Source organism: Myodes glareolus, chromosome 1 (assembly GCF_982192425.1).
Source record: "Myodes glareolus chromosome 1, mMyoGla1.1, whole genome shotgun sequence".
Taxonomy (NCBI): domain Eukaryota; kingdom Metazoa; phylum Chordata; class Mammalia; order Rodentia; family Cricetidae; genus Myodes; species Myodes glareolus.
The window spans coordinates 50153879-50173866 of record NC_142026.1 but is presented as its reverse complement, the minus strand read 5'-3'; the positions used below and the strand labels follow the sequence as shown (position 1 = coordinate 50173866).

The 19988-nt window shown below is 37.5% G+C and overlaps 1 protein-coding gene across 1 annotated transcript in view; it reads right to left on the bottom strand.

Annotated features, from left to right (window-relative positions):
* Nucleotides 1-229: 229 nt before the first annotated feature.
* The window catches only part of LOC125405488 (uncharacterized), a 36277-nt gene continuing 16518 nt past the window's right edge, over nt 230-19988 (bottom strand). The window contains 3 exon segments of the mRNA XM_087906182.1: nt 230-1776; nt 2898-2958; nt 3156-3282. Coding sequence (XP_087762308.1) covers nt 282-1776; nt 2898-2958; nt 3156-3282 — 1683 coding nt within the window. The 3' untranslated portion in view covers nt 230-281.

The window sequence follows — 19988 nt, the reverse complement described above, 5'->3', positions numbered from 1 at the left end:
CATGACATTCATAGGGTTTCTCTGCAGCATGTGTTAGTTCATGTCTTTGAAGATGACTATGATAAACAAAGCCTTTACCACACTAATAACAGCCATAATGTTTCTCCCCAGTCTTCGTTTTTTTTTTTTTTTATGTTTTCAGAGACTACGATGACATATAAAGCTTTGCCACATTGATTACATTCATAAGGTTTCTCTCCACTATGGGTTCTTTTATTCCTTTGGAAACTACTATAAAATATAAAGGCTTTGTTTCTCCCAGTATGGCTACTTTCAAGAATCTATAGATGACTGTGGCGTGAAAAGGCTTTATCACAGTGATTACATTCATAGGGCTTCTCTCCAGTATGGCTTCTTTTATGAATTTGAAGATTACTGTGTTGTGCAAAGGCTCTACTACGCTGATTACATTCATAAAATTTCTCTCCAGTATAGCTTCTTTTATGTCTTTGTAGATTACTGTGGCATGCAAAGGCTTTATCACAGTGATTACATTCATAGGTCTTCTCTCAAGTATGGCTTCTTTCATGAATTTTTAGATGACTGTGTTGTGAAAAGGCTTTACCACACTGATGACATTCATAGGGTTTCTCTCCCTTATGACTTTTTTTATGTCTTTGTAGATGACTGTGTTGTGCAAAGGCTTTATCACAGTGATTACATTCATAGGGCTTCTCTCCAGTATGGACTCTTTTATGTATATAGAGAGTACTGTGACGTGCAAAGGCTTTACCACACTAACTACATTCATAGGGTTTCTCTCCAGTATGGGCTCTTTTATGTATTTGGAGACTACTGTGACATGCAAAGGCTTTACCACACTGATGACATTCATAGGGTTTCTCTCCAGTATGGGCTCTTTTATGTATTTGGAGACTACTGTGATGTGCAAAGGCTTTACCACACTGACTACATTCATAGGGTTTCTCTCCACTATGGGCTCTTTTATGTATTTGGAGACTACTGTGAGAAGCAAAGGCTTTACCACAGTGATTACATTCATAGGGCTTCTCTCCAGTATGGATTCTTTCATGAACTTTTAAATGACTGTGATGTGCAAAGGCTTTACCACACTGATTACATTCGTAGGGTTTCTCTCCAGTATGGGTTCTTTCATGAGTTTGAAGATTACAGTGTTTTGAAAAGGCTTTACCACACTGATGACATTCATAGGGTTTTTCTCCAGTGTGGGTTCTTTTATGTACATAGAGACTACTGTGACATGCAAAGGCTTTACCACACTGACTACATTCATAGGGTTTCTCTCCACTATGGGCTCTTTTATGTATTTGGAGACTACTGTGACGTGCAAAGGCTTTACCACACTGACTACATTCATAGGGTTTCTCTCCACTATGGGCTCTTTTATGTATTTGGAGACTACTGTGACGTGCAAAGGCTTTACCACACTGACTACATTCAAGAAGTTTCTCTCCAGTATGTCTTTGGAGACTCCCATGAAGTACAAAGGCTTTACCACAATGGTTGCATTCATAGGGCTTCTCTCTAATATGTGTTCTTTTATGCCTTTGACAGTCGCAACAGGGAAAGGTTTTACAACATTGATTATATTCATAGGATTTCTCTCCAGTGTATGCTCTTTTATGCATTTGAAGATGACTGCATTGTGAAAAGGCTTTGCCACACTCATTTTCTTCATAGGGTTTCAATCTAGTATGTGTTTTTTCATGACTGTGAAGATGACTGTCACATGCAAAGGCTTTAACACATTGAGTGTACACAGAAGTTTTCTCTCTAGTGTGAGTTGTTTCATGCCTACAATGATAATGGTACATGTGAAAACATTACTACATTTAATACATTGTTGAATGTTTTATCTGTATAAATTAATTTTACAATTTAGTCCATTTTAAAGAGGAATTATATGTTAAGGTTTTATCACCATGTTTACAACCTTGTTTTTCCCCTTCATTAAGACTTGCTTTTCATCTATGAAGATAACTGATACCAGCCTTTATTACATGGTTCACATTTACAGAATCTTTTTTTCTTTAAGAGAATTATCATGTATTTGAAGAGAACTGAAAAAACTCAGAGCTTTCCCACTCATTACATTCATAAAATTTCCTATATTGCGAGTAATACTATATTTGCTAAGTGAACTAAGACAAACAAAAGTATTTACACAGTCCTAGTACTCATGGTACTTTTCTGAAATGTGAGCTTATTGATATATTAATAATGAAAGTAGAAAACCAATTACTTGTACACTTGTACATCAAATTCAACAAGTATACAAGACTGCTACATATTTTCTATCTGTTCTGAGAGAGAGGGGAATGTTATATCTTTTCATATCCCTAATCTCACGTTCTTGTATCCAGAGTAACACATGATATACCTAGTAAAGAAAGAATAACAAATATAAGGTTTTCACATTGAGTTCACAGTTTGACTTTCTGTCCTCATCGACTCATGGTATCTGGATTAAGGCCTCTCCACTACAGTTGCCCCTTGAATCATGACTCTAACTGCCCCCTCATTAAACTTAACAAGTATATGGGTTAAACCACACTTTCTATAGACTATTAGTGTAATAGAAAGTTTTAGAGATATATTTATCACCTTTTCAACATGTAAATCTTTTATACTATGAATAATATGAAATAAATGGATTGGCAAGTTTACAGTATAGCTCTCATTGTATTATGATTCAAATGGTAATATAGCTTAAGACATTTTCTCCATGACTTCTTTCTTAAAAGAACGACTTGCAAGTGTAGTTCACCTGTCTAAAATTAAAGTATATCATTTTCTGAGAATTTAATAAACATCGATGGACTTGATTATTTACACTGTTGCTTTTCTTTCAAACATATAGGATATATTACAAATTCTTCAGAGGTACATTTGTATCAGGTATAAATGAAAATCACCTTTCATGTCTTCTAGAACTTTGAAAATCTTCTTCAATATTATGGTCTTCCCAACTGTATCCTAAAAATATAGTGCCAGAAAAAATGTATGTTATAGATTAAAAATTGTAAAAAATTTAGTTACTATTTAAAGCATACCTTACAACCATGCCTGATTTATTTACCCCATTCTTTTTCTCAATCATATTACAAAACAGCATCATTAACCAATGAACAGTTGTCCCCGTATTTGAAACATGAAAGATACTTCAGTCTTACCTATACTAGTTAGGTTCCTGTAGGTCTCTGCCATCACATCTTTGTAGAGATTCTTCTGGGAAGGATCCAGCAAAGCCCATTCTTCCAAAGTGAAGTTGACATGCACGTCATCATAGGTCACTGCATTCTAAAATATCCCATACATGTAATCAACAGAAAGCATGAGTTTGACAATACTGTAAATATATACTTCTTTGACAGTATAATCTTATTATTCTGGTGCCCTCTTTACTTATTCCATGACGTAGGAATAATAATTTAATTACCAAGTCACTTTAGAAGCAAACTGAATAGGAGGTTCACCTCTGTCATTACTGAACCCTTTCAATGGGATATCACCTTGCAAGAGAAATGCCTACTAACCAACAATGAATGATATGTAAACCGATCAACAGTACAGAGTATAGATAATAGAAACTGTATGAATGATGAATTCCTAACAACCTTAAAGAAAAACAATATGAAAAAAGCTGGACACATTGAATCACGCCTCTATTCCTTGTACTCAGAAGGCAGAGTCAAGTATATCTCTATCTGCCTCTGAATTGAATACAAGCCTAGTCCATGCAATCACTTCTAGGAAATCCAAAAATACAAATTAAATACCCGTTTCACATGAAAAAATTAACCAAACAAACATAAAAGATAGAAAGAACTCATAGATATTTGACAAAGTTTCAACAAAGAGTTATGTATTTACTTCAATTCTTTATTCAGAAACATGAAGTGCCCCAATTGAAACTGCAACATAAGTCAGATTTTACTAAAAGGTACTGTGTGTTTAAAAAGTTACAAATGGACAAATGAACGCAATAGCAATTAAAACACTGATTATAAATAATCAACACAGAGCAGGAAAGATGTTTTAACAGTACAGAGTCCCTCTGGTCTTGCATATACGTGGGCTCATGGGGATCATAACTATCCATTATTCTAAGTTCAGGGTTTCTAGTATCATCTTTTGGTCAATATAAGAACCAGGTACTCACATGGTGCATATCCATACACACAGGTAAAAGAACTCATTTTAAAATAAAAATTCAAAATAATCAAAAACAGGCAGGAAGAAGGTTATGCACCTGCAATCCAAAGACTATGAAGGCACAGGCAGTATTAATGTCATGAATACATGCTATACTGGGAAAAATAATGATACACTCTCTAACATTTTACAATTGAAGATAAGGGTGAAGCTCAGTACAACAGCATATGCTTGATAGGAACAAAACCATCATACAACAACATAAAACCAAAAAAGCCAGGAATGGTGGCCTACTGTTAATCCCAGCACTTGGAAGTCAGAGTCAAACAATCTCTGAGTTTGAGGAGAGCCTGGTATGTAGAGCTACATTCAGGATAGCTAGGGCTACACAGACAAACCTAGTCTTCAAAGATAAACAAACAAAAATGAAAACAGTATGCTACCAAACCACCTTAGCACCAAATAGCAGTTAGTTCTACTGAATCTTATGTGATTTAGTGATAGAGTTCATGATGGTGGGGAAGTTATGACAGCAAAAGAAGAAAGCTGACTGATTAGATTCAACCACAACACAGTAGGCACAAAGAACAGGAAATGGGTTGAGGCTATAAAAACTCATATTGTGGGATTCCCCTCTGTATGCTTTGATTAGCATGGGTTAAGAAAGGAACTACTTTGGGCCTATAGCAGAGCTATAGTATCTTAGAGATCTTAGAGAGCTTGGAAAGGAATTCTAGACATTAAAAAAATGAAGTTTAGCCGCATTTATTTCCCCACGTAGGCTTTGCGTACTGATGATATGCTGTGGCTCCTTTAAGAGAGTTTTTTCCTGATTTAGAGGTAGAAATCAAAATCAAAATCAAAAATCAAAAAGCTGCGCCATTTTGAAATGCTGGCATTCTGGGCCATGCAACCAGCTCAAACTCTGACTCTTTCTGGACGACCAGCTGTGGAGTCTGTGAGCAGATTGCTAATGGCAAATTACAACCCATGTGTGATGAAAAATGGGGCAATGGACATGGCTCTCAGAGGCAACAAACATGCCCCTGCTATGTTGGAGTGGGTAGAGCAAGCTGGCTGGCCATATTTGCTCTACCAATGGCACAGCCTACGTTCACAAGAAGTCCTTAGCATTTAAGAAGCACTCCTGAACACTAAAGAATTACAGATACACAATAGGACAGATTCACACATAAAAGACCTCTAAATGAGACACAGCATGTTTTAAAATGTACATAGGCTTGGGAGAGAGAAGGAAAAAATATAGAGAGTCATAAAAAGAAGTAAATGGTTTAAAAAAGTGAAAAGAAGTCTTTAAAGAGACAAGAGTACAGACAGTCATAAATTAAAGGAATAAATAGAATAAAATAAATATTAAAAAGTAAAAGAATAAAAACAAATGAGCCCCATAAAGATGCACTATATACAGAGTGTCTGGATTATGTATATTATTGTGTTTTCTTTGAATTTTTTGACTGTAAAGGAGCTAAGTAACCAACATATATGCTTTAAAGGTATCATGTCCTCAGAATTTGGATCTAAGAATTTGTTTCTTTGGAAAAGAGGTTGTTCCTTTGTGTCCACAGAGGATGAGAACCTGTGGAATCCTTCCAGACTAATGTGGTTTGATGAATCAAGACTACTCAAAACGTTGTTGTGAACAGCCCCAAGAAATCACTTTGCCAAATAAAAAGCAGGAAGCAGTTTGGAGAGAACTTGGCCCATATTCCCATATACTGTTCATAAATGGGAGGTTTTTCATTCAATAAATTACATTCTGACCTGGGTCAGTATAGGCTTCTGGTTATTTATGAGAAAACATAATTTAGTCACTCATAGTCCACAATAGCCCCTACACTGTTCAAATAGTCAAAGTCTCTTCTGATGCTCAAGATGATCACTTGACAGTGATTTTTCCCATAGTCATTCAGTCTCAAAATAATACACAGAGGTCTAAATTAATTAAAAGTGGTTGTCCTATTAGGTCAGGCTTCTTATTAACTAATTCTTACATCTTACATTAGTACATACTTCTTAACTGTGCTAACCAAATGGTTTGGTGCCTTTTATCAGTGAGGCATTCTCATCTTGTTTCTCTGCATCTGGGTGATAACTGAAGACGGAGCCTTTCTTCTTACCAGAGTTTCCTGTTCTGATCACTCCATTTATCCTTCCTGACTGGTCACTGGTCAATCAGCATTTTATTAAACCAAAGCAAGTGACAAATCATTACAAGGTACAAGATCATAGTCCCACAGCAAGTAACATCTTGTAAAAATCAGAAAACAAGTCACATCTTTCGAACATACAATGATACAGAGTACCATTCATGCTCCAAGGTAGAGAAATGGAGACATAGTGAGAGAAGACTGAATCAAGGAAAGACTGAAGCATAGCAGGACAAACATCAAATCTTGTAGCTCTGTTCTCAGATGGACAGGGCTGCAGTTTCAAATGGCTTAGATGGCCCTATCCCTGCATCTTCTCATACATCTCTCTCTTTGGTTACTTCCACTCCCTATATTCAACTAGCTCTCCATAGAAGATGTCTTAGAGTTTAGGCATCTCAATATCTTGTGGTATCAAAATACAACCTAGGCTGTATCAAAATAAAACTCTGGCTGTTGTGGAATATTACTGTTAAGATGTGTTATTTGTTTATGTTGTGAAACAATTGTTTCAATGATGCAAATATGTGATGCATTCTTTTAAAAAGCCACATAAAGATGGACTATATACAGAGTGTCTGAATTATGAACATTATTGTGTTTTCTTTGAATTTTTTGACTGTAAAGGAGCTAAGTAACCAACATATATGCTTTAAAGGTATCATGTTCTCAGAATTTGGATCTAAGAATTTGTTTCATTTGTTTAATTCTGTAAAGCTGTGATACTGGACTGGTGTAAAATACCTGTTTGGCCTAAAGAACAGTCAATAGCTTGATAGGAAAGAATAAGAAAAGCTGGCAGGTAGAGAGAATAAATGGGAGTGTTTTTTTCCCCACAAAACTGACTTTTCATTTTCTTTCTACACCACTCATTTTTCCTCTGTAGATCTAAATAAATCATCAGTAGTAAATACCCAAAAGAATCAATACTTTGTCTAAGAAATCCCCCAATTACTTTTAAATTTTGCCTTACTCAATTTCTCAGGGAATGGAGAAAATTAAAGTGATTTGGAAACAAAATTTTATATAAATGACCCATAGATGAATTTTTCACAAAATCTATTTCCTACTGAAATCTTATGAACTCAAGCTCCATTATGTGCACTATTTTCAAATCCCTCATATTCCTAGTCCTATAAGAAGAGTTAATTAAGCTGTGTGTACAGTTTTCTATGGCTTTTGCCATCTAAAGTCCTAATATTTTCAACATTCCTCCAAAAGACAACGTTCCCACATTCTACCCAGCAACAAAGTCACTTGGGGTGTACAACATTTTGATCTAATTTGTTCATTTCGTGCTGTGACTAAATTCTCTAAATAAAAGCATATGAGGTAATAAACAGGCTTGTTTGACTAATATTTCCAGATCACAAACCACAACTGTGGGAGCTTAGGATAGAAACTCAAGTTAGAAACTGAAGGCAAGAGACACAAAGGAAAAAATGTTTACTGGCTTTCTCTCTTGCTTAGTCACTCCCAAGATTCAGCAAGCTTTCTTATGCCTCTCAGCCACACTTGCTTAGTGTGTGATGACTACCACCATCAGTGAAAAAGAAGAGCCTTCCCACATTAATCATCAATCAACACAATTTTCTCCAAACATAGTAAGTAGCAATTTCTATCTGGGCAAAGCCTCAATTGATGTTCTCTCAGATGACTCTAATCTACATCATGTTGACAGCTGAAGCTAATTAAGGTAGAGATGATAATACAGGAAAAGACTTTTTTGAACACAAAATCAATATATTAACCATGACAAACATGAAGAACTCGAAAACACAGATAGGTCAAGAAATGGGAAAAGTAAGCCTCTAAGATCAAGAAGAGAAAATTAAAACTTGCTCTCCAAAGAAACTTCTAAACCAAGGAATGCTCAGGGACCTCATAATATAGTATATTTTTTGAAAAAGAATGATGAAGATCTATCATTTTCCAGAGAAACAACAGAAAATTTAGATGATAATTAATAAAATTACATATATATATATATATATATATATATATATATATATATATATATATATATATGGGATCATAGGCAAAAGAAGACACAAAGACAGGCCTACAAATACATATTATGGTTCCAGAAACAAGAATGTCAAGATACTAACCACAATTAAATAACAAGAAATCACTGGTCAGTAGTCATCCTGTGCACTCTAGATTTCTCCTTTCCTGAGAATAGGAAATGGAGTAGGTGAGGAGAGCTGTTCCACCAAAATTGGAGAAATTTGCACAAAACTTTCTGAATCTGGAGTACCAGGTGGTTCTGAGCCTCCAAACTTGTATATTGGGATATGAACAGGCCTAATAATTACAAGTCAATGAAAAATTCTTAAAATATAGACTGGCATTAGTTGAACTACACTTTAGCTATATCACTCTGGTTATCTATGGGGGAAAAACTTTTACAAACATATAGAGCTACAATGAAAATCAAGATGGCAGTTCCTCAGAAAATTGGGACTAGATCTACCCCATGATGTTGTTGTACCAGTGTTGGGCATATACCCACAGATGATCCATCCTGTAGTTAGTTTTTTATTACTCTTTGGCTCTTTTGGGAAATAACCATCCAGCTCCCAAATAAATCACATGGAGAATTATTTTTACCTATGAATGCCCAGTCTTAACTTGGTTCTAGTCAGCTTTTCTTACTTTAAATTATTCTATCTACCTTTGGTCTTTGGGCTTTGATCTTTATTCTATATACCTTTCTTTACTTCTTACTCTGTGGCTAACTGTGTAGTTGGGTGTTTGGTCCCTGACAATCTCCTCTTTCTCTTCTTGGTCCTCAATCCTTCTCTCTTTCTTCTTTTACTTATTCTCTCTGACTGGCATCCCAACCTATCCCTCTCCTGCCTAGCTACTGGCCATTCAGATCTTTATTAGACAAATCAGGTGTTTTAGGAAGGCAAAGTAACAGAGCTTCACAGAGTTAAAAAATGCTACATAAAAGAATGCAACACACTCTTGCATCATTAAAAACATATTCCACAGCATAAAGAGATGTAACATATCTTCAATCAATGTTCGACAACATTTCTCTTTTGTCTAAATAAAAAAATGAAAGGTTGTAACTTTTAATTTTCTCTACAGTTGCCATTTCCTTTTCACCGGCATTAAAAAATTCAAGTTATTATACTACTGTGCAATCTATATCTAGGGGTATTAATTATCCCTTTCTGTTTATTAAGCATATCTTTTAAGGGACCAGATGAAACATTAACTAGTTAATCTTTATCAATAAAAATTGGGAGTCAGATATCAGAGGTAAAAACCTGAAAGATTAGAGAAACAGTGGAGAAGCCAACAGTGACTGATTCTCTTCCATTCCTCTATCCAAAAAGGGCCCAAATCTGCTATCATCCTAACCTAATGCTTGTCTCCTATCCATTCACAGTCCTCCAAACCTCTATGGTATCTTTTGTCAGTGAATAGCCAACTCTGTTCTCTGAATCCAAACATGCTTTTTTTTAAATCAAAATATGATCAAAATATCACACAACACCCTTCAACCTCGCATATATCTCACTCTTGCTACTTCCACACTCCTATGCAGCTCTCCATGGCAGATGTCCCATAGCTTGGGTATCTCAACATCCTGTGGTCTGCAATGTGAGCCAGCTTCATATCCACTACATCATGTAATGAACTCTCACAATCTCTTTTTCACTGGGGCTCTGACTCTGCCAAACAGAGATGGGCAAAATAGTGATGACTTGATCACAAAAGAATCCATGACCTTTATATTTTGCATCTTTCATGTTTCCTGAATCAGTATGACCAGCCAAGATTTGATAGACTCTACCAAGCTTGGACCAAATTTGCTGCGTGTTCTATATGATGTTGCTCCTGGGACAAGGAATTACTTTGTGTACTTCTTCCAAGAATTAAGGGCTTAGCTAGATGCAGTCTTACACTTGGAACATGTTCCTAGGCTTCAAATGCACAGCCAGGCTCTTTCCTTTAATGGTGCTAAAATCTTTGATAATCTCTGCACCTTTTTTCACCACTAGACTGCCATCTGAAACTACCTTGTATTGTTTTTCTTCACAAAACAGACTTTTCTGATGTAGGATGTCCTTCTGTATGCTGTGACTATGTGACAGCGCAAAATATGACTGGCTGGGGAACCTAAACAGATACAGAGATAAAGAAGGAGAATTCAAGGAGACTCCAACAGCTGCAGGAGGATAAAGATGTAAAGTAACAAGTCATGAATCATGTAGCAAAGCAGATATATACAAACTATGGGTTTTGGTTTAATTTAAATGTAAGAGCTACTCAGTAAAAGTCTGAATCATTGGCCAAATATTTATAATTAATATAAGCCTCTGAATGGCAATTTGGGATCTGGCAGATGGGAGAGAAACTTGCAGCTACAAACTACACTTTCTGTATATTTCTTTTTCATTTTTTTTCACTGTAGACCTGAATAAATTATCAGTAATAACCATCCAATAAAAGTAATATTTTGTACAGAAAATCAATTTATTCCTTTGTAATTCTACCTATATACTTTCTCAAGACATGGAGTGAATAAGAAATATTAGAACAAAAATATCACACAAATGATCTCTAGATAAATTTTTCATGGAGTCTTCTAAGCACCTGTGTTTATGTATCAAGCTAAGATTACCTGATCTGGCCACAAGAAATAAAACCAGACTTGGGCTGGAAAGGCTACAGCATGACAAGGCTGTGACTGTTTTATTGAGGAAAATCTGACTTTTTATTTATCAAAAACAGAAGATAATGGCAATTTCTAGGATCACTACAGTTATAGCTTCCCGGATGATGTGGGATTCCCCTCTGTAAGCTGTGAATATGTTTTGTTTCCATTGGTTAATACAAAAATCCTCTTTGGATTTATGGCAGCACATAATAGAGCAAGGTTGGTTTTCGGAGCAAAGAAACAGGTGAAAAGATAAAAAAGTCAGGGAGATACCATGTAGCTGCCAAAGGAGACAGACGCCGGATAGAACCGTACCAGTAGGCCAGATCCACATTAACAGTAGGCAATACACAGATTTATTGAAATGAGTTAATTTAAGATGTGTTACTTGATAAGAAGCCAAAGCTACTGGCCAAGCAGTGTTGTAATCTATAGTCACTGTGTAATTATTTCTGGCCATCTAGGAAACAAAGAAACAAGCCTCCATCAACCAAATGGTGCCAAAATGATGCAACTACATCAACATAAAACCAGAGAGAGTTAAAAAACAATTAGACACAAAAGAAGAGATGTAACATGAGGGCTGGCTTGTTGGAGTTTCTGTCCCACGTGCTACCCCACAGCCGGCAATTCCCACATAAAATCACACACAGGACTTCATAAGATTATAAACTGTTTGGCACATTAGCTCAGGATTCTTGTTAACTCTTATAGCTTATATTAATCCATTATTTTGATCTATGTTAGCCATATGGCTTGGTACCTTTTTCAGCTGTCAGCACACATGTTGCTTCTTCGGTGATCTGGGCAGGAATGGTGGAGGGAGCTTCATCCTCCCTAGCCTTCTCCTATTCTCATTGCCCCACCCCTAGTTTTTGTCTAGATGACCCGCCTATACTTCCTGCCTGGCCAATCAGTGTGTTATTAAAACGCATGATTGACAGAATACAGAAAATTCTCTTGTACCATTTCCCTCTTTTTTTTTTAAACAAAAGAAAATACCCATAGTTCACTTCTTGGGAATGTGAGCAGAGTATTTCAGGCTACTTCTGGCTGGTTGTGGGCACTGATAATCTCATGGGGACCTAAAGAAAATTTAGAGTTATAATCAAGTCCTGGCTGGAATATCCTGTGAGTCTCGATCATCTCAGGCAGCAGTCTTAAATCAGTTCTGGATGTAGAACTCAGACATTTGGGCCATCTGTTCCTACCAGGGCTTTCTCTGGTGGTCTCCCTTGGTCAAACTGGATTTTTCATAACTCAGAATGAATCCACAACCTCTCATTTTCTGTGGAAACAAAAGCAAATCCTCTTTTCCAAAGTAACATACCTTTTGACTTCAATTTTGAAGCCAAGGCATTTTCAAAATACCTATCTTGAGTTAGTTCAGCAGCATTTATAAACAAAAGTCTTGTTGCAGATGTTGCTCCTTCCTTCCTCAGCATTCAAACAATTCAAAGAGAGCATGATAGCATATAGTATCAAGATTCTCTGTGTATTTTCCATCTTTATGCGGCTTCATTTTAACTTCTATTTCTTTTATTTTTACTTTTACTTTTTGAGACAGGTTCTCTGTATATCTTTGTCCTGGAATAACTCTGTAGACCAGGCTGTCCTTGAACTCACAGAGATCCACTTGTCTCTGCCTCCCAAGTGCTGGGATTAAAAGTGCCTGCTACAGCAGCTTAAACTCACAGAGATCTGTCTGTCTCTGCCTCCCAGGCATTGGGATTAAAGGTGCATGGTACCACACCTTGAAGTCACAGAGGTCAATCTACCTCTGCCTCCCAGGCATTGGGATTAAAGGTGTGTACCAACACACCCAACTACTCTCTTTCTTTCTTTTTAACTTTAAGAGCTTTAACTTTTAACCTGCATATATTTTTAACACCTGTAAACCATTTAGAGGTTTTCTTCATCTTGAATCTCTCTTCACTGTATCTCCCTCTCTCTCTTTTTCTGACAATTGTCTTCATTCTGTGAATCATGTATTTTAATAAAACACTGCTTGGCCAGGCACGAAATATAGGCGGGTCAACCAGACAGGCTGTAGGGGCGAGGCAATAAGAATAGGAGAAGGTAGGAAGGAGGAAGCTCCCTCCACTACTCTCCTGCACAGATCACCGAAGAAGCAACATGTGAGCTGACAGCTGAAAAAGGTATCAAGCCATATGGCTAACATAGATCAGAATAATGGGTAGCATAAGTTATAAGAGCTAATAAGTAGCCTGACCTAACGGGCCAATCAGTTTATAACCTATTGTAGACTCCCTGTGATTTTCTTTGGGACTTGCTGGCTGTGGGGTACTGGGCAGGACAGAAACCCCAACAAGCCAGACCTCATGTTACAAACAGAGTTATGCAAGCCTTCTTGGTAGCCAAATATTTTTTCCAGATGGGCTTTGTTAGCTAGCAGCAAGGAAGGGTGCCACAGCTCCTATAAGAAAGGTCTTCCTGGCTAAGCATTTGCAACAAAGGATGCACAGCTTCTTTACGGAAGGGCTTCCTGGTTTGTTCTGGCACAAATAACTCTAACTCTTTTGGGAGGTACTGCATTTAAATGGGGTCAGCATGCAGCATGTTACAAATTGCTTAATGGAGACAAAGACATGCCATGTCTTTGGAGCTGGGCCAGAGAGAATGGTTTAGAGAACTGGCAATAAATATACCTCTGCCATGTTGTACTAAGTAGAGCTAGCAGGCAGGGCTGAGGAGTTGGTCCTAGTCATGCCTGTTCAGCAGTTTTTAAAAAGTGCTTCTGATCAGAAAATAATTACAAATATGCAAAAAAGCCAGATTCATATCAATCACTTAAGCAGCAAAAACACAAATATGCAAATGGAAAGAGGCAAACATCTAAGAGAAAGAAGAGAAAACTAAAACTGTCTCTCCACAGAAATGTCCCAAACCTACAAAAACTCAAGGAGATCATAACATGAGAAATCTGAATACAAAATTGGTGAGACCCTTATTTTCCAAAAAATAAACAATATACTTAGATAATAATGAGTAAAATTAACAACATAGATGGGTAGCACTGACAAGCAAAGACATAAAGACATATTATGCTCCTTTGAATAAAAACTACAAGATTCTAACCAAAATCAAACTAGGAAATCACTGACCAGCACTCATCTGACAAACTTCAGTTCTTTATCCTTTACCTATAATAGAAAATGGCTTGGGTGAAAAGGGCTGTTCCACCAAAATTGGAGAGATTCACTTAAAATCTTCTCGTATCTTATCTTTGTAGAAAATAGTTTTGACTACTAATAAAATCTCTTTGTCTTATAGTAAAGAAAAGGATGTCTATTAGGATCACTTAGACACCATTTTGCTCCCCCTGATTGATGACTGCCTGTACGTCTGCAATCAGAGTGAGGAAATGAAAACATTTTAAAACAAAATGCAAGATAACAGATTTTTAAAGAATCAGTGGACACTTAAAGCAACTTGTTTTACCCTAATTGCTTTATAAATCACCAGCACTTTTGAAAACAAGTTTATTGCTATTTTCTGAAAATATCTGTGCATGAGTGAGAATGTCTTCCAGAGGCATACAAGTAACACAAAAAAGAGGGGTTCAGATGTCCTGGATCTGTAATGGTATAATTATGAGTCTCGCAACTTGAATGTAGGTATCTGAATTAAGGTCACCTCCAAAATGAATATGTGCTGAGTCACCTGCCAACATTCATAATACCTTTTATCCAATAAACCTAAATTCTCTCCCAGATTAACAACAAAAGCATCAAAACATAAACAAATAAAGAAGTAAATAAATCATCTTTGGAAACTTGATGCATCAAAATTAAGATGATGTGTATGGTACATTTGCATCATAAGTAAATATAGTACAATGTCATTTCCTATCATTTTTTAACAGAAAAGCTGATTACAAAGCTACATTCATGTTGGAAACACTCATAGTAAACAATGGGATTATGCCAAAATAGTACACAGATTGACATAATATGACTTCCTTCTGGGTGATGGTGGTACATACCTTTAATCCCAGTACTCAGGAGGCAGGGACAGGAGGATCTCTGTGAGTTTGAAGCCAGTCTGGTCTACAGAGTAAGTTCCAGGACAGGCACCAAAGCTACAGAGAAATCCTGTCTCGGGGGAAAAAATTACCACAAAGCTGATCAATCAAGAATGTGCATGGCATTTGGGAGAGAATAAAGAGGGTGGAGAGAAAAAGCCAAGAACAAAGGCAGGAAAATATAGTCAGCTATTAATCAAAAGACCAAAGGAAACTGAGTCAGAAAATGTATGATGTTGACTAATGTTACCCAGCTACCTATGATTCTATGTGTATAGAAATTAAGTAAATAAAGACTTCACAATTTTCCCAAAATACTTTAAAGAGACCCTGAAACTGTTGTTTCTGACCCTCCAGCTACTGGTATTTCTTCCAGACAGGCCCCATGCTCTAGAGCCCTCTCTGCAAATAGAGATGATCTCCTGCTAAGGTTCTGCAGCCCCTTAGACCTTCTTCTGTTTTCAGGTAAACCCAGCCCCACTGATGCCCAATCCCAAAACAATGTAGAATAACTTCTGCTTACAGTCAAGTGGATTATAGCACAAGGTATAGATCCTGCTCTATCTACCTGCCCAACAGCATACACACCTAAGAAACATCTGCAGCTCAGAAACTGTTTTTGTCCCGTGGAACTAAACAGCACTGAATCACACCATTGCAGCTCGTGGAAGCAGAAAGTTAGAAACATTTTAATCATGTATTGCTAAAGGCAATCAACATCGCATAGTTCTACCAGCTTTTAAACTATTTGAAACATTTATAGGACAAACTTGAAAGTAGACTGCAATATTCAGAACTTCTAGACACCAGAGTATCAGTTTTCAAATCTATCTTCCCACTGCACACCAAAAGCATGTCCCTGTGTGTTCACTGGACAATGATATTATAAGCACTATATTCTATGATACCAGTGCTGCAGAATCTTCCTCTCCCCAGGAAATCCCTACACAGGGAGGCTCAGAGGACAAGGAGCACTTCCCAGACCATTACATAGAGCAATAGAACCACAGCCTGGCTCATTATCCATCCAAATCCCAGCAGAAATGACAGCTCAACACATCTCCTGAACGCCCTACACTCACTATGTCATAGCTTCTGTGTGGTCTTCCTCACAATTCATCATGACAAATGAAGAGAAGAATCCTGAAGAGAACCTGTAAGCTATCTGCCACTATTCTTCCTGAATTCTCTGACTTCCCAGAGTCCCTCATTGGCTAAGGCCACCCTGCTGGGCCTCAGAATACTATCAGCTCCCCAAATGGGTGATCAGAAATCAAATGACTCAGACAGCACAGTACTTGCTGTTCTGCCCTTCCAGCCCAGCAGGCAGAGCCATAGTCCAGAGTTTGTATTTTAGTAGACATTCATCCACTTTCCTATAGCATACACTGATCCTCATCCAAAGCACATTCCATTACACACTCAATGTGTAGTGCAGCCAACCCCTCGCCTCTCACCTGGAAAATGCTGCAACCAAACACAGGTCACATTCACAAATGTTGTTAAAGAAAAATGGGCCATGAATTAGAAGATAATAAGGGGTCATGGTATGGCTTGAGGACAGGAAAGAGAATGTGGATATAATATAGTAATACTCTCAAAAATTTGTATTGAAAACTTGAAACAGGATTTATGGCCATGTGCTTCAGAAACTAGGGATTTATATTAGAACACATCAAAGATTTCTCAAACCTTTTATCGCAGGTTTTCTATATTTAAAACCAGTCCTGTTAGGCAGGGCCATATTTTACTCAGAACTAATTTGGTTGAACTACTGCAACTATAGCAATTTGGTTTCATGCGAAGGTCAGTTCTTTATCCAGATTCTTGATAGCCCTGGCCTGTGGACAACAAGAAATGGCCACCAGGACATTGAGGGAACATCTAAATTGATTACCTAATTTATAATTAGGTAATTAGTACATAGCTAAACATTGCTTATCTCAACTACTGTTGAAGTAGGAAAGTTCTCAACCACTGTCCTATCTCTCCATTTCTGCACTGTGAATCTACCAGCTTCAAGCTTGACCTATGTACTCAATTCTTGCACTGATCCCTCATCATTTATAAGCAAGCAGTAAAAGACAGAGATGCTGGAGGTCACTCATTAGCTGGTCTATTTTTCTTCTCACAGACTAGGCACGGTCCTGAAGGAGTTGTAGGTCTATCTCTCCAGTACTGGGCAGCAGAGGCAGGATTACGTGTTTAAAGCAATTTCCTGTTATATAGCATGAGGCAACAGGATTATAAACTCATAATCTCCCACACAAGTATGGCAGAGCCTCCCCCTCCCCCAGGGAATCAACACTCAACAAAGCTCAGAGGCCAAGGGCTACTACCCAGGTCACCACACAAATTAACAGACCCTGTCTGGCTCATGATCCATTCCTACCCAAGCAGCTCTGACAACTCAGCCAATCTGTTCTTCCTGCTCTGGGGATAGTGGCCTCTCTATTCACCATGGCATGGCTTTGTGATCCTCCTTACAGCTCCTTCAGCAGAACAAGAGAATCCTGGAAAGAACGTATAAGCTACCTCTGACTGATACCCCTGATTGTCAAGTAGAGTCCTTCATAAGCTTGAACCACCCAGCTGGGCTTCAAGACACTAGCAGTTTCCATTCTGGGTGAACAGAGATCAAATGTCTCCAAGAGCAAAAACACTCCAGGTTTGTCCTTCCACACTATGGTGAGACAAGACTCTAATCTTAGAAATTTATAGTTTAGTAAAATCATCCATTCTCCCAGAGCACTTTCTGTTCTTCCTCCAAGGCACAGGGTCCTATGTGCACACATTCCATTACACACTCAATGGCCAGTGTAGCCAACCCTTTACTTTATAGCTGGGAGGTCCTGCAACCAAACACAGGACACATTCAACAGTAGTTGTTAAACAAAAGAGGCCATGGATTAGAACACGATAAAGGGTCCATGAGAACAGTTAGAAGCAAGAGACAGATAGTGAAAATAATGTAATTATAATATCAAAAAATAGCGTTAAAATGTTGAAACAAGCTTCGTGGTCATGTGCTCCAGAGACTAGGGATCTGTAATAGAGCACACCAAGTACAACTCACATCATTTCTCTCGGGGTATACAGTCATGTTAGGCAGAACCACACCATTTTATCCAGTTCTTCTAGTTTGATTGAACTACTGTAACTACAGTAATTTGGTTTAATAATAAGTTCAATTTTTATACCGATTCTTGAAGGCATGTTCTGTGGTGTGTCACTACTCATTGCTAATGTCAAGTACTGTCACAGCAGAAAACCTTCACCCTCTTCCTTGCCCATCCCTTTTTCTTTTGTGTCTATGCTTGCTTTATAGTTGGTCAGTGAAATAAATTCTTACATCAGTCCTACTTCACTTATAAATTCACAATAAAATATGGAGGAGTTCGAGGATACTATTTCACTAGTCTATTTCTCCTTCCCACAGAGCAGTCAAGGTCCAGCTTGGAAGGAGTTGCAGGACTATCTTTCCAGCACTGGGTAGCAGAGGCAGGATTAGGTGTTCAAAGCAAATCTCAATTATGAACTGTGAGGGAAGCCTGAGCTACAGGAGACATTGATATAAACCAGCTATTCTCAATCTTCCTAATGTTGTGAGCCTTTAAAACAGTTCCTCCTGATGTGTTGAACCCCAGTATAAAATGATTTTCACTGCTACTTTATGTTTTTGCTATTGTTATGAATTATAATACAAAAATCTGTGCTTTCTGATGGTCTTAGGCCAGTCCTGTGATAGAGTCATCTATTCCCCAAAGGGAGCTGTGACCACCAAGGCTAAGAAACCCTGCTCTAAACTGATATAAATAAATAAACAGCACTTAAGAAAAAATGGAATGAAATTCTTAAACTAGGAAACATTGAAAAATATAGCAGTAATGCATTTAAAGAAAATGAATGTTAAAAATGATACCAAAAATTGATGCTTTAAAATGATAAAACAAAAAGAGAACACTTATCTATTCTAAATTTGAAATTGAGTAGGCCCTTCCCTAATAGAGAGAATGCCATTAATAAGAGACTGTATGACTTAGTTCCCTGTAAAATGTTAGCTACTGAGTGATGTAATGTGATGGTGTTACAGTCAGTTGCCAGTGTCTCAAACCTTTCAGCTGACTTAACTGTGTCATCTAAGATTGTACATATCTGCATAGGAGAGTTCTCTAATGGGAAACTGAAAACTTAGTAGTTCAAGCTATCCTCCATAAACTGTATCCTCCCTAAACAACTCTGTCTGTCTTCATTCACATGGAAGAAATTAATACAAGCAAGGAAATTACAAAGAAAGTCACTCACCATGCCCCAGCAGTCCTTCTTTGTAATGGAGATCCCTGCAACTCACTGCTGTCTACTTCAGTCTGTGACCTAGCTATTATCTAGTCTGTTTCCCCCTGCAGTGGACACAGAACAATGTTCTTCCTCTTCAGGCCTGAAGGGAGAAGCCATACTCCACACGCAAATCCTTTCCCTGTTCTGCAATGGACAGTTTCCTGCTCTGCAATGGACAGTCGTCCACTGTGTGACTCAAACGTGTGGTGCTGCAGACATGCAATCCAAGGTTTACAGTGTTTGGTCAAGAGAACCAGGACAATGCCTTGTGGGGCTACACACAGGGTTCAAGCACACTGCAGTCAAAAAAAGAGATCTTGACTCAAAATCACTTTTCAAAAAGACTGGAAATTAATTGTTGAATTAATATACCTTTATTAATATATAATAAAGAAGACTTAATGTTGGTTTGTAACCCTGTAATGTCCCTTTGAGTAGCATTTAGAAGCCAGTTTTTTAATGGCAGAATGGGCATTTGTGCAGGTTGCAAATCAGGCTTTTCTCCTTTGTTTTGGGAATGTAGCTGGCTAATCCTGGGGGACAAACTTTTATGTTTTATCATACTAATCTCTAACAGGCAATGTTAGAATCCCATTACCTTTGGGGTATTTGGGATGCAGTT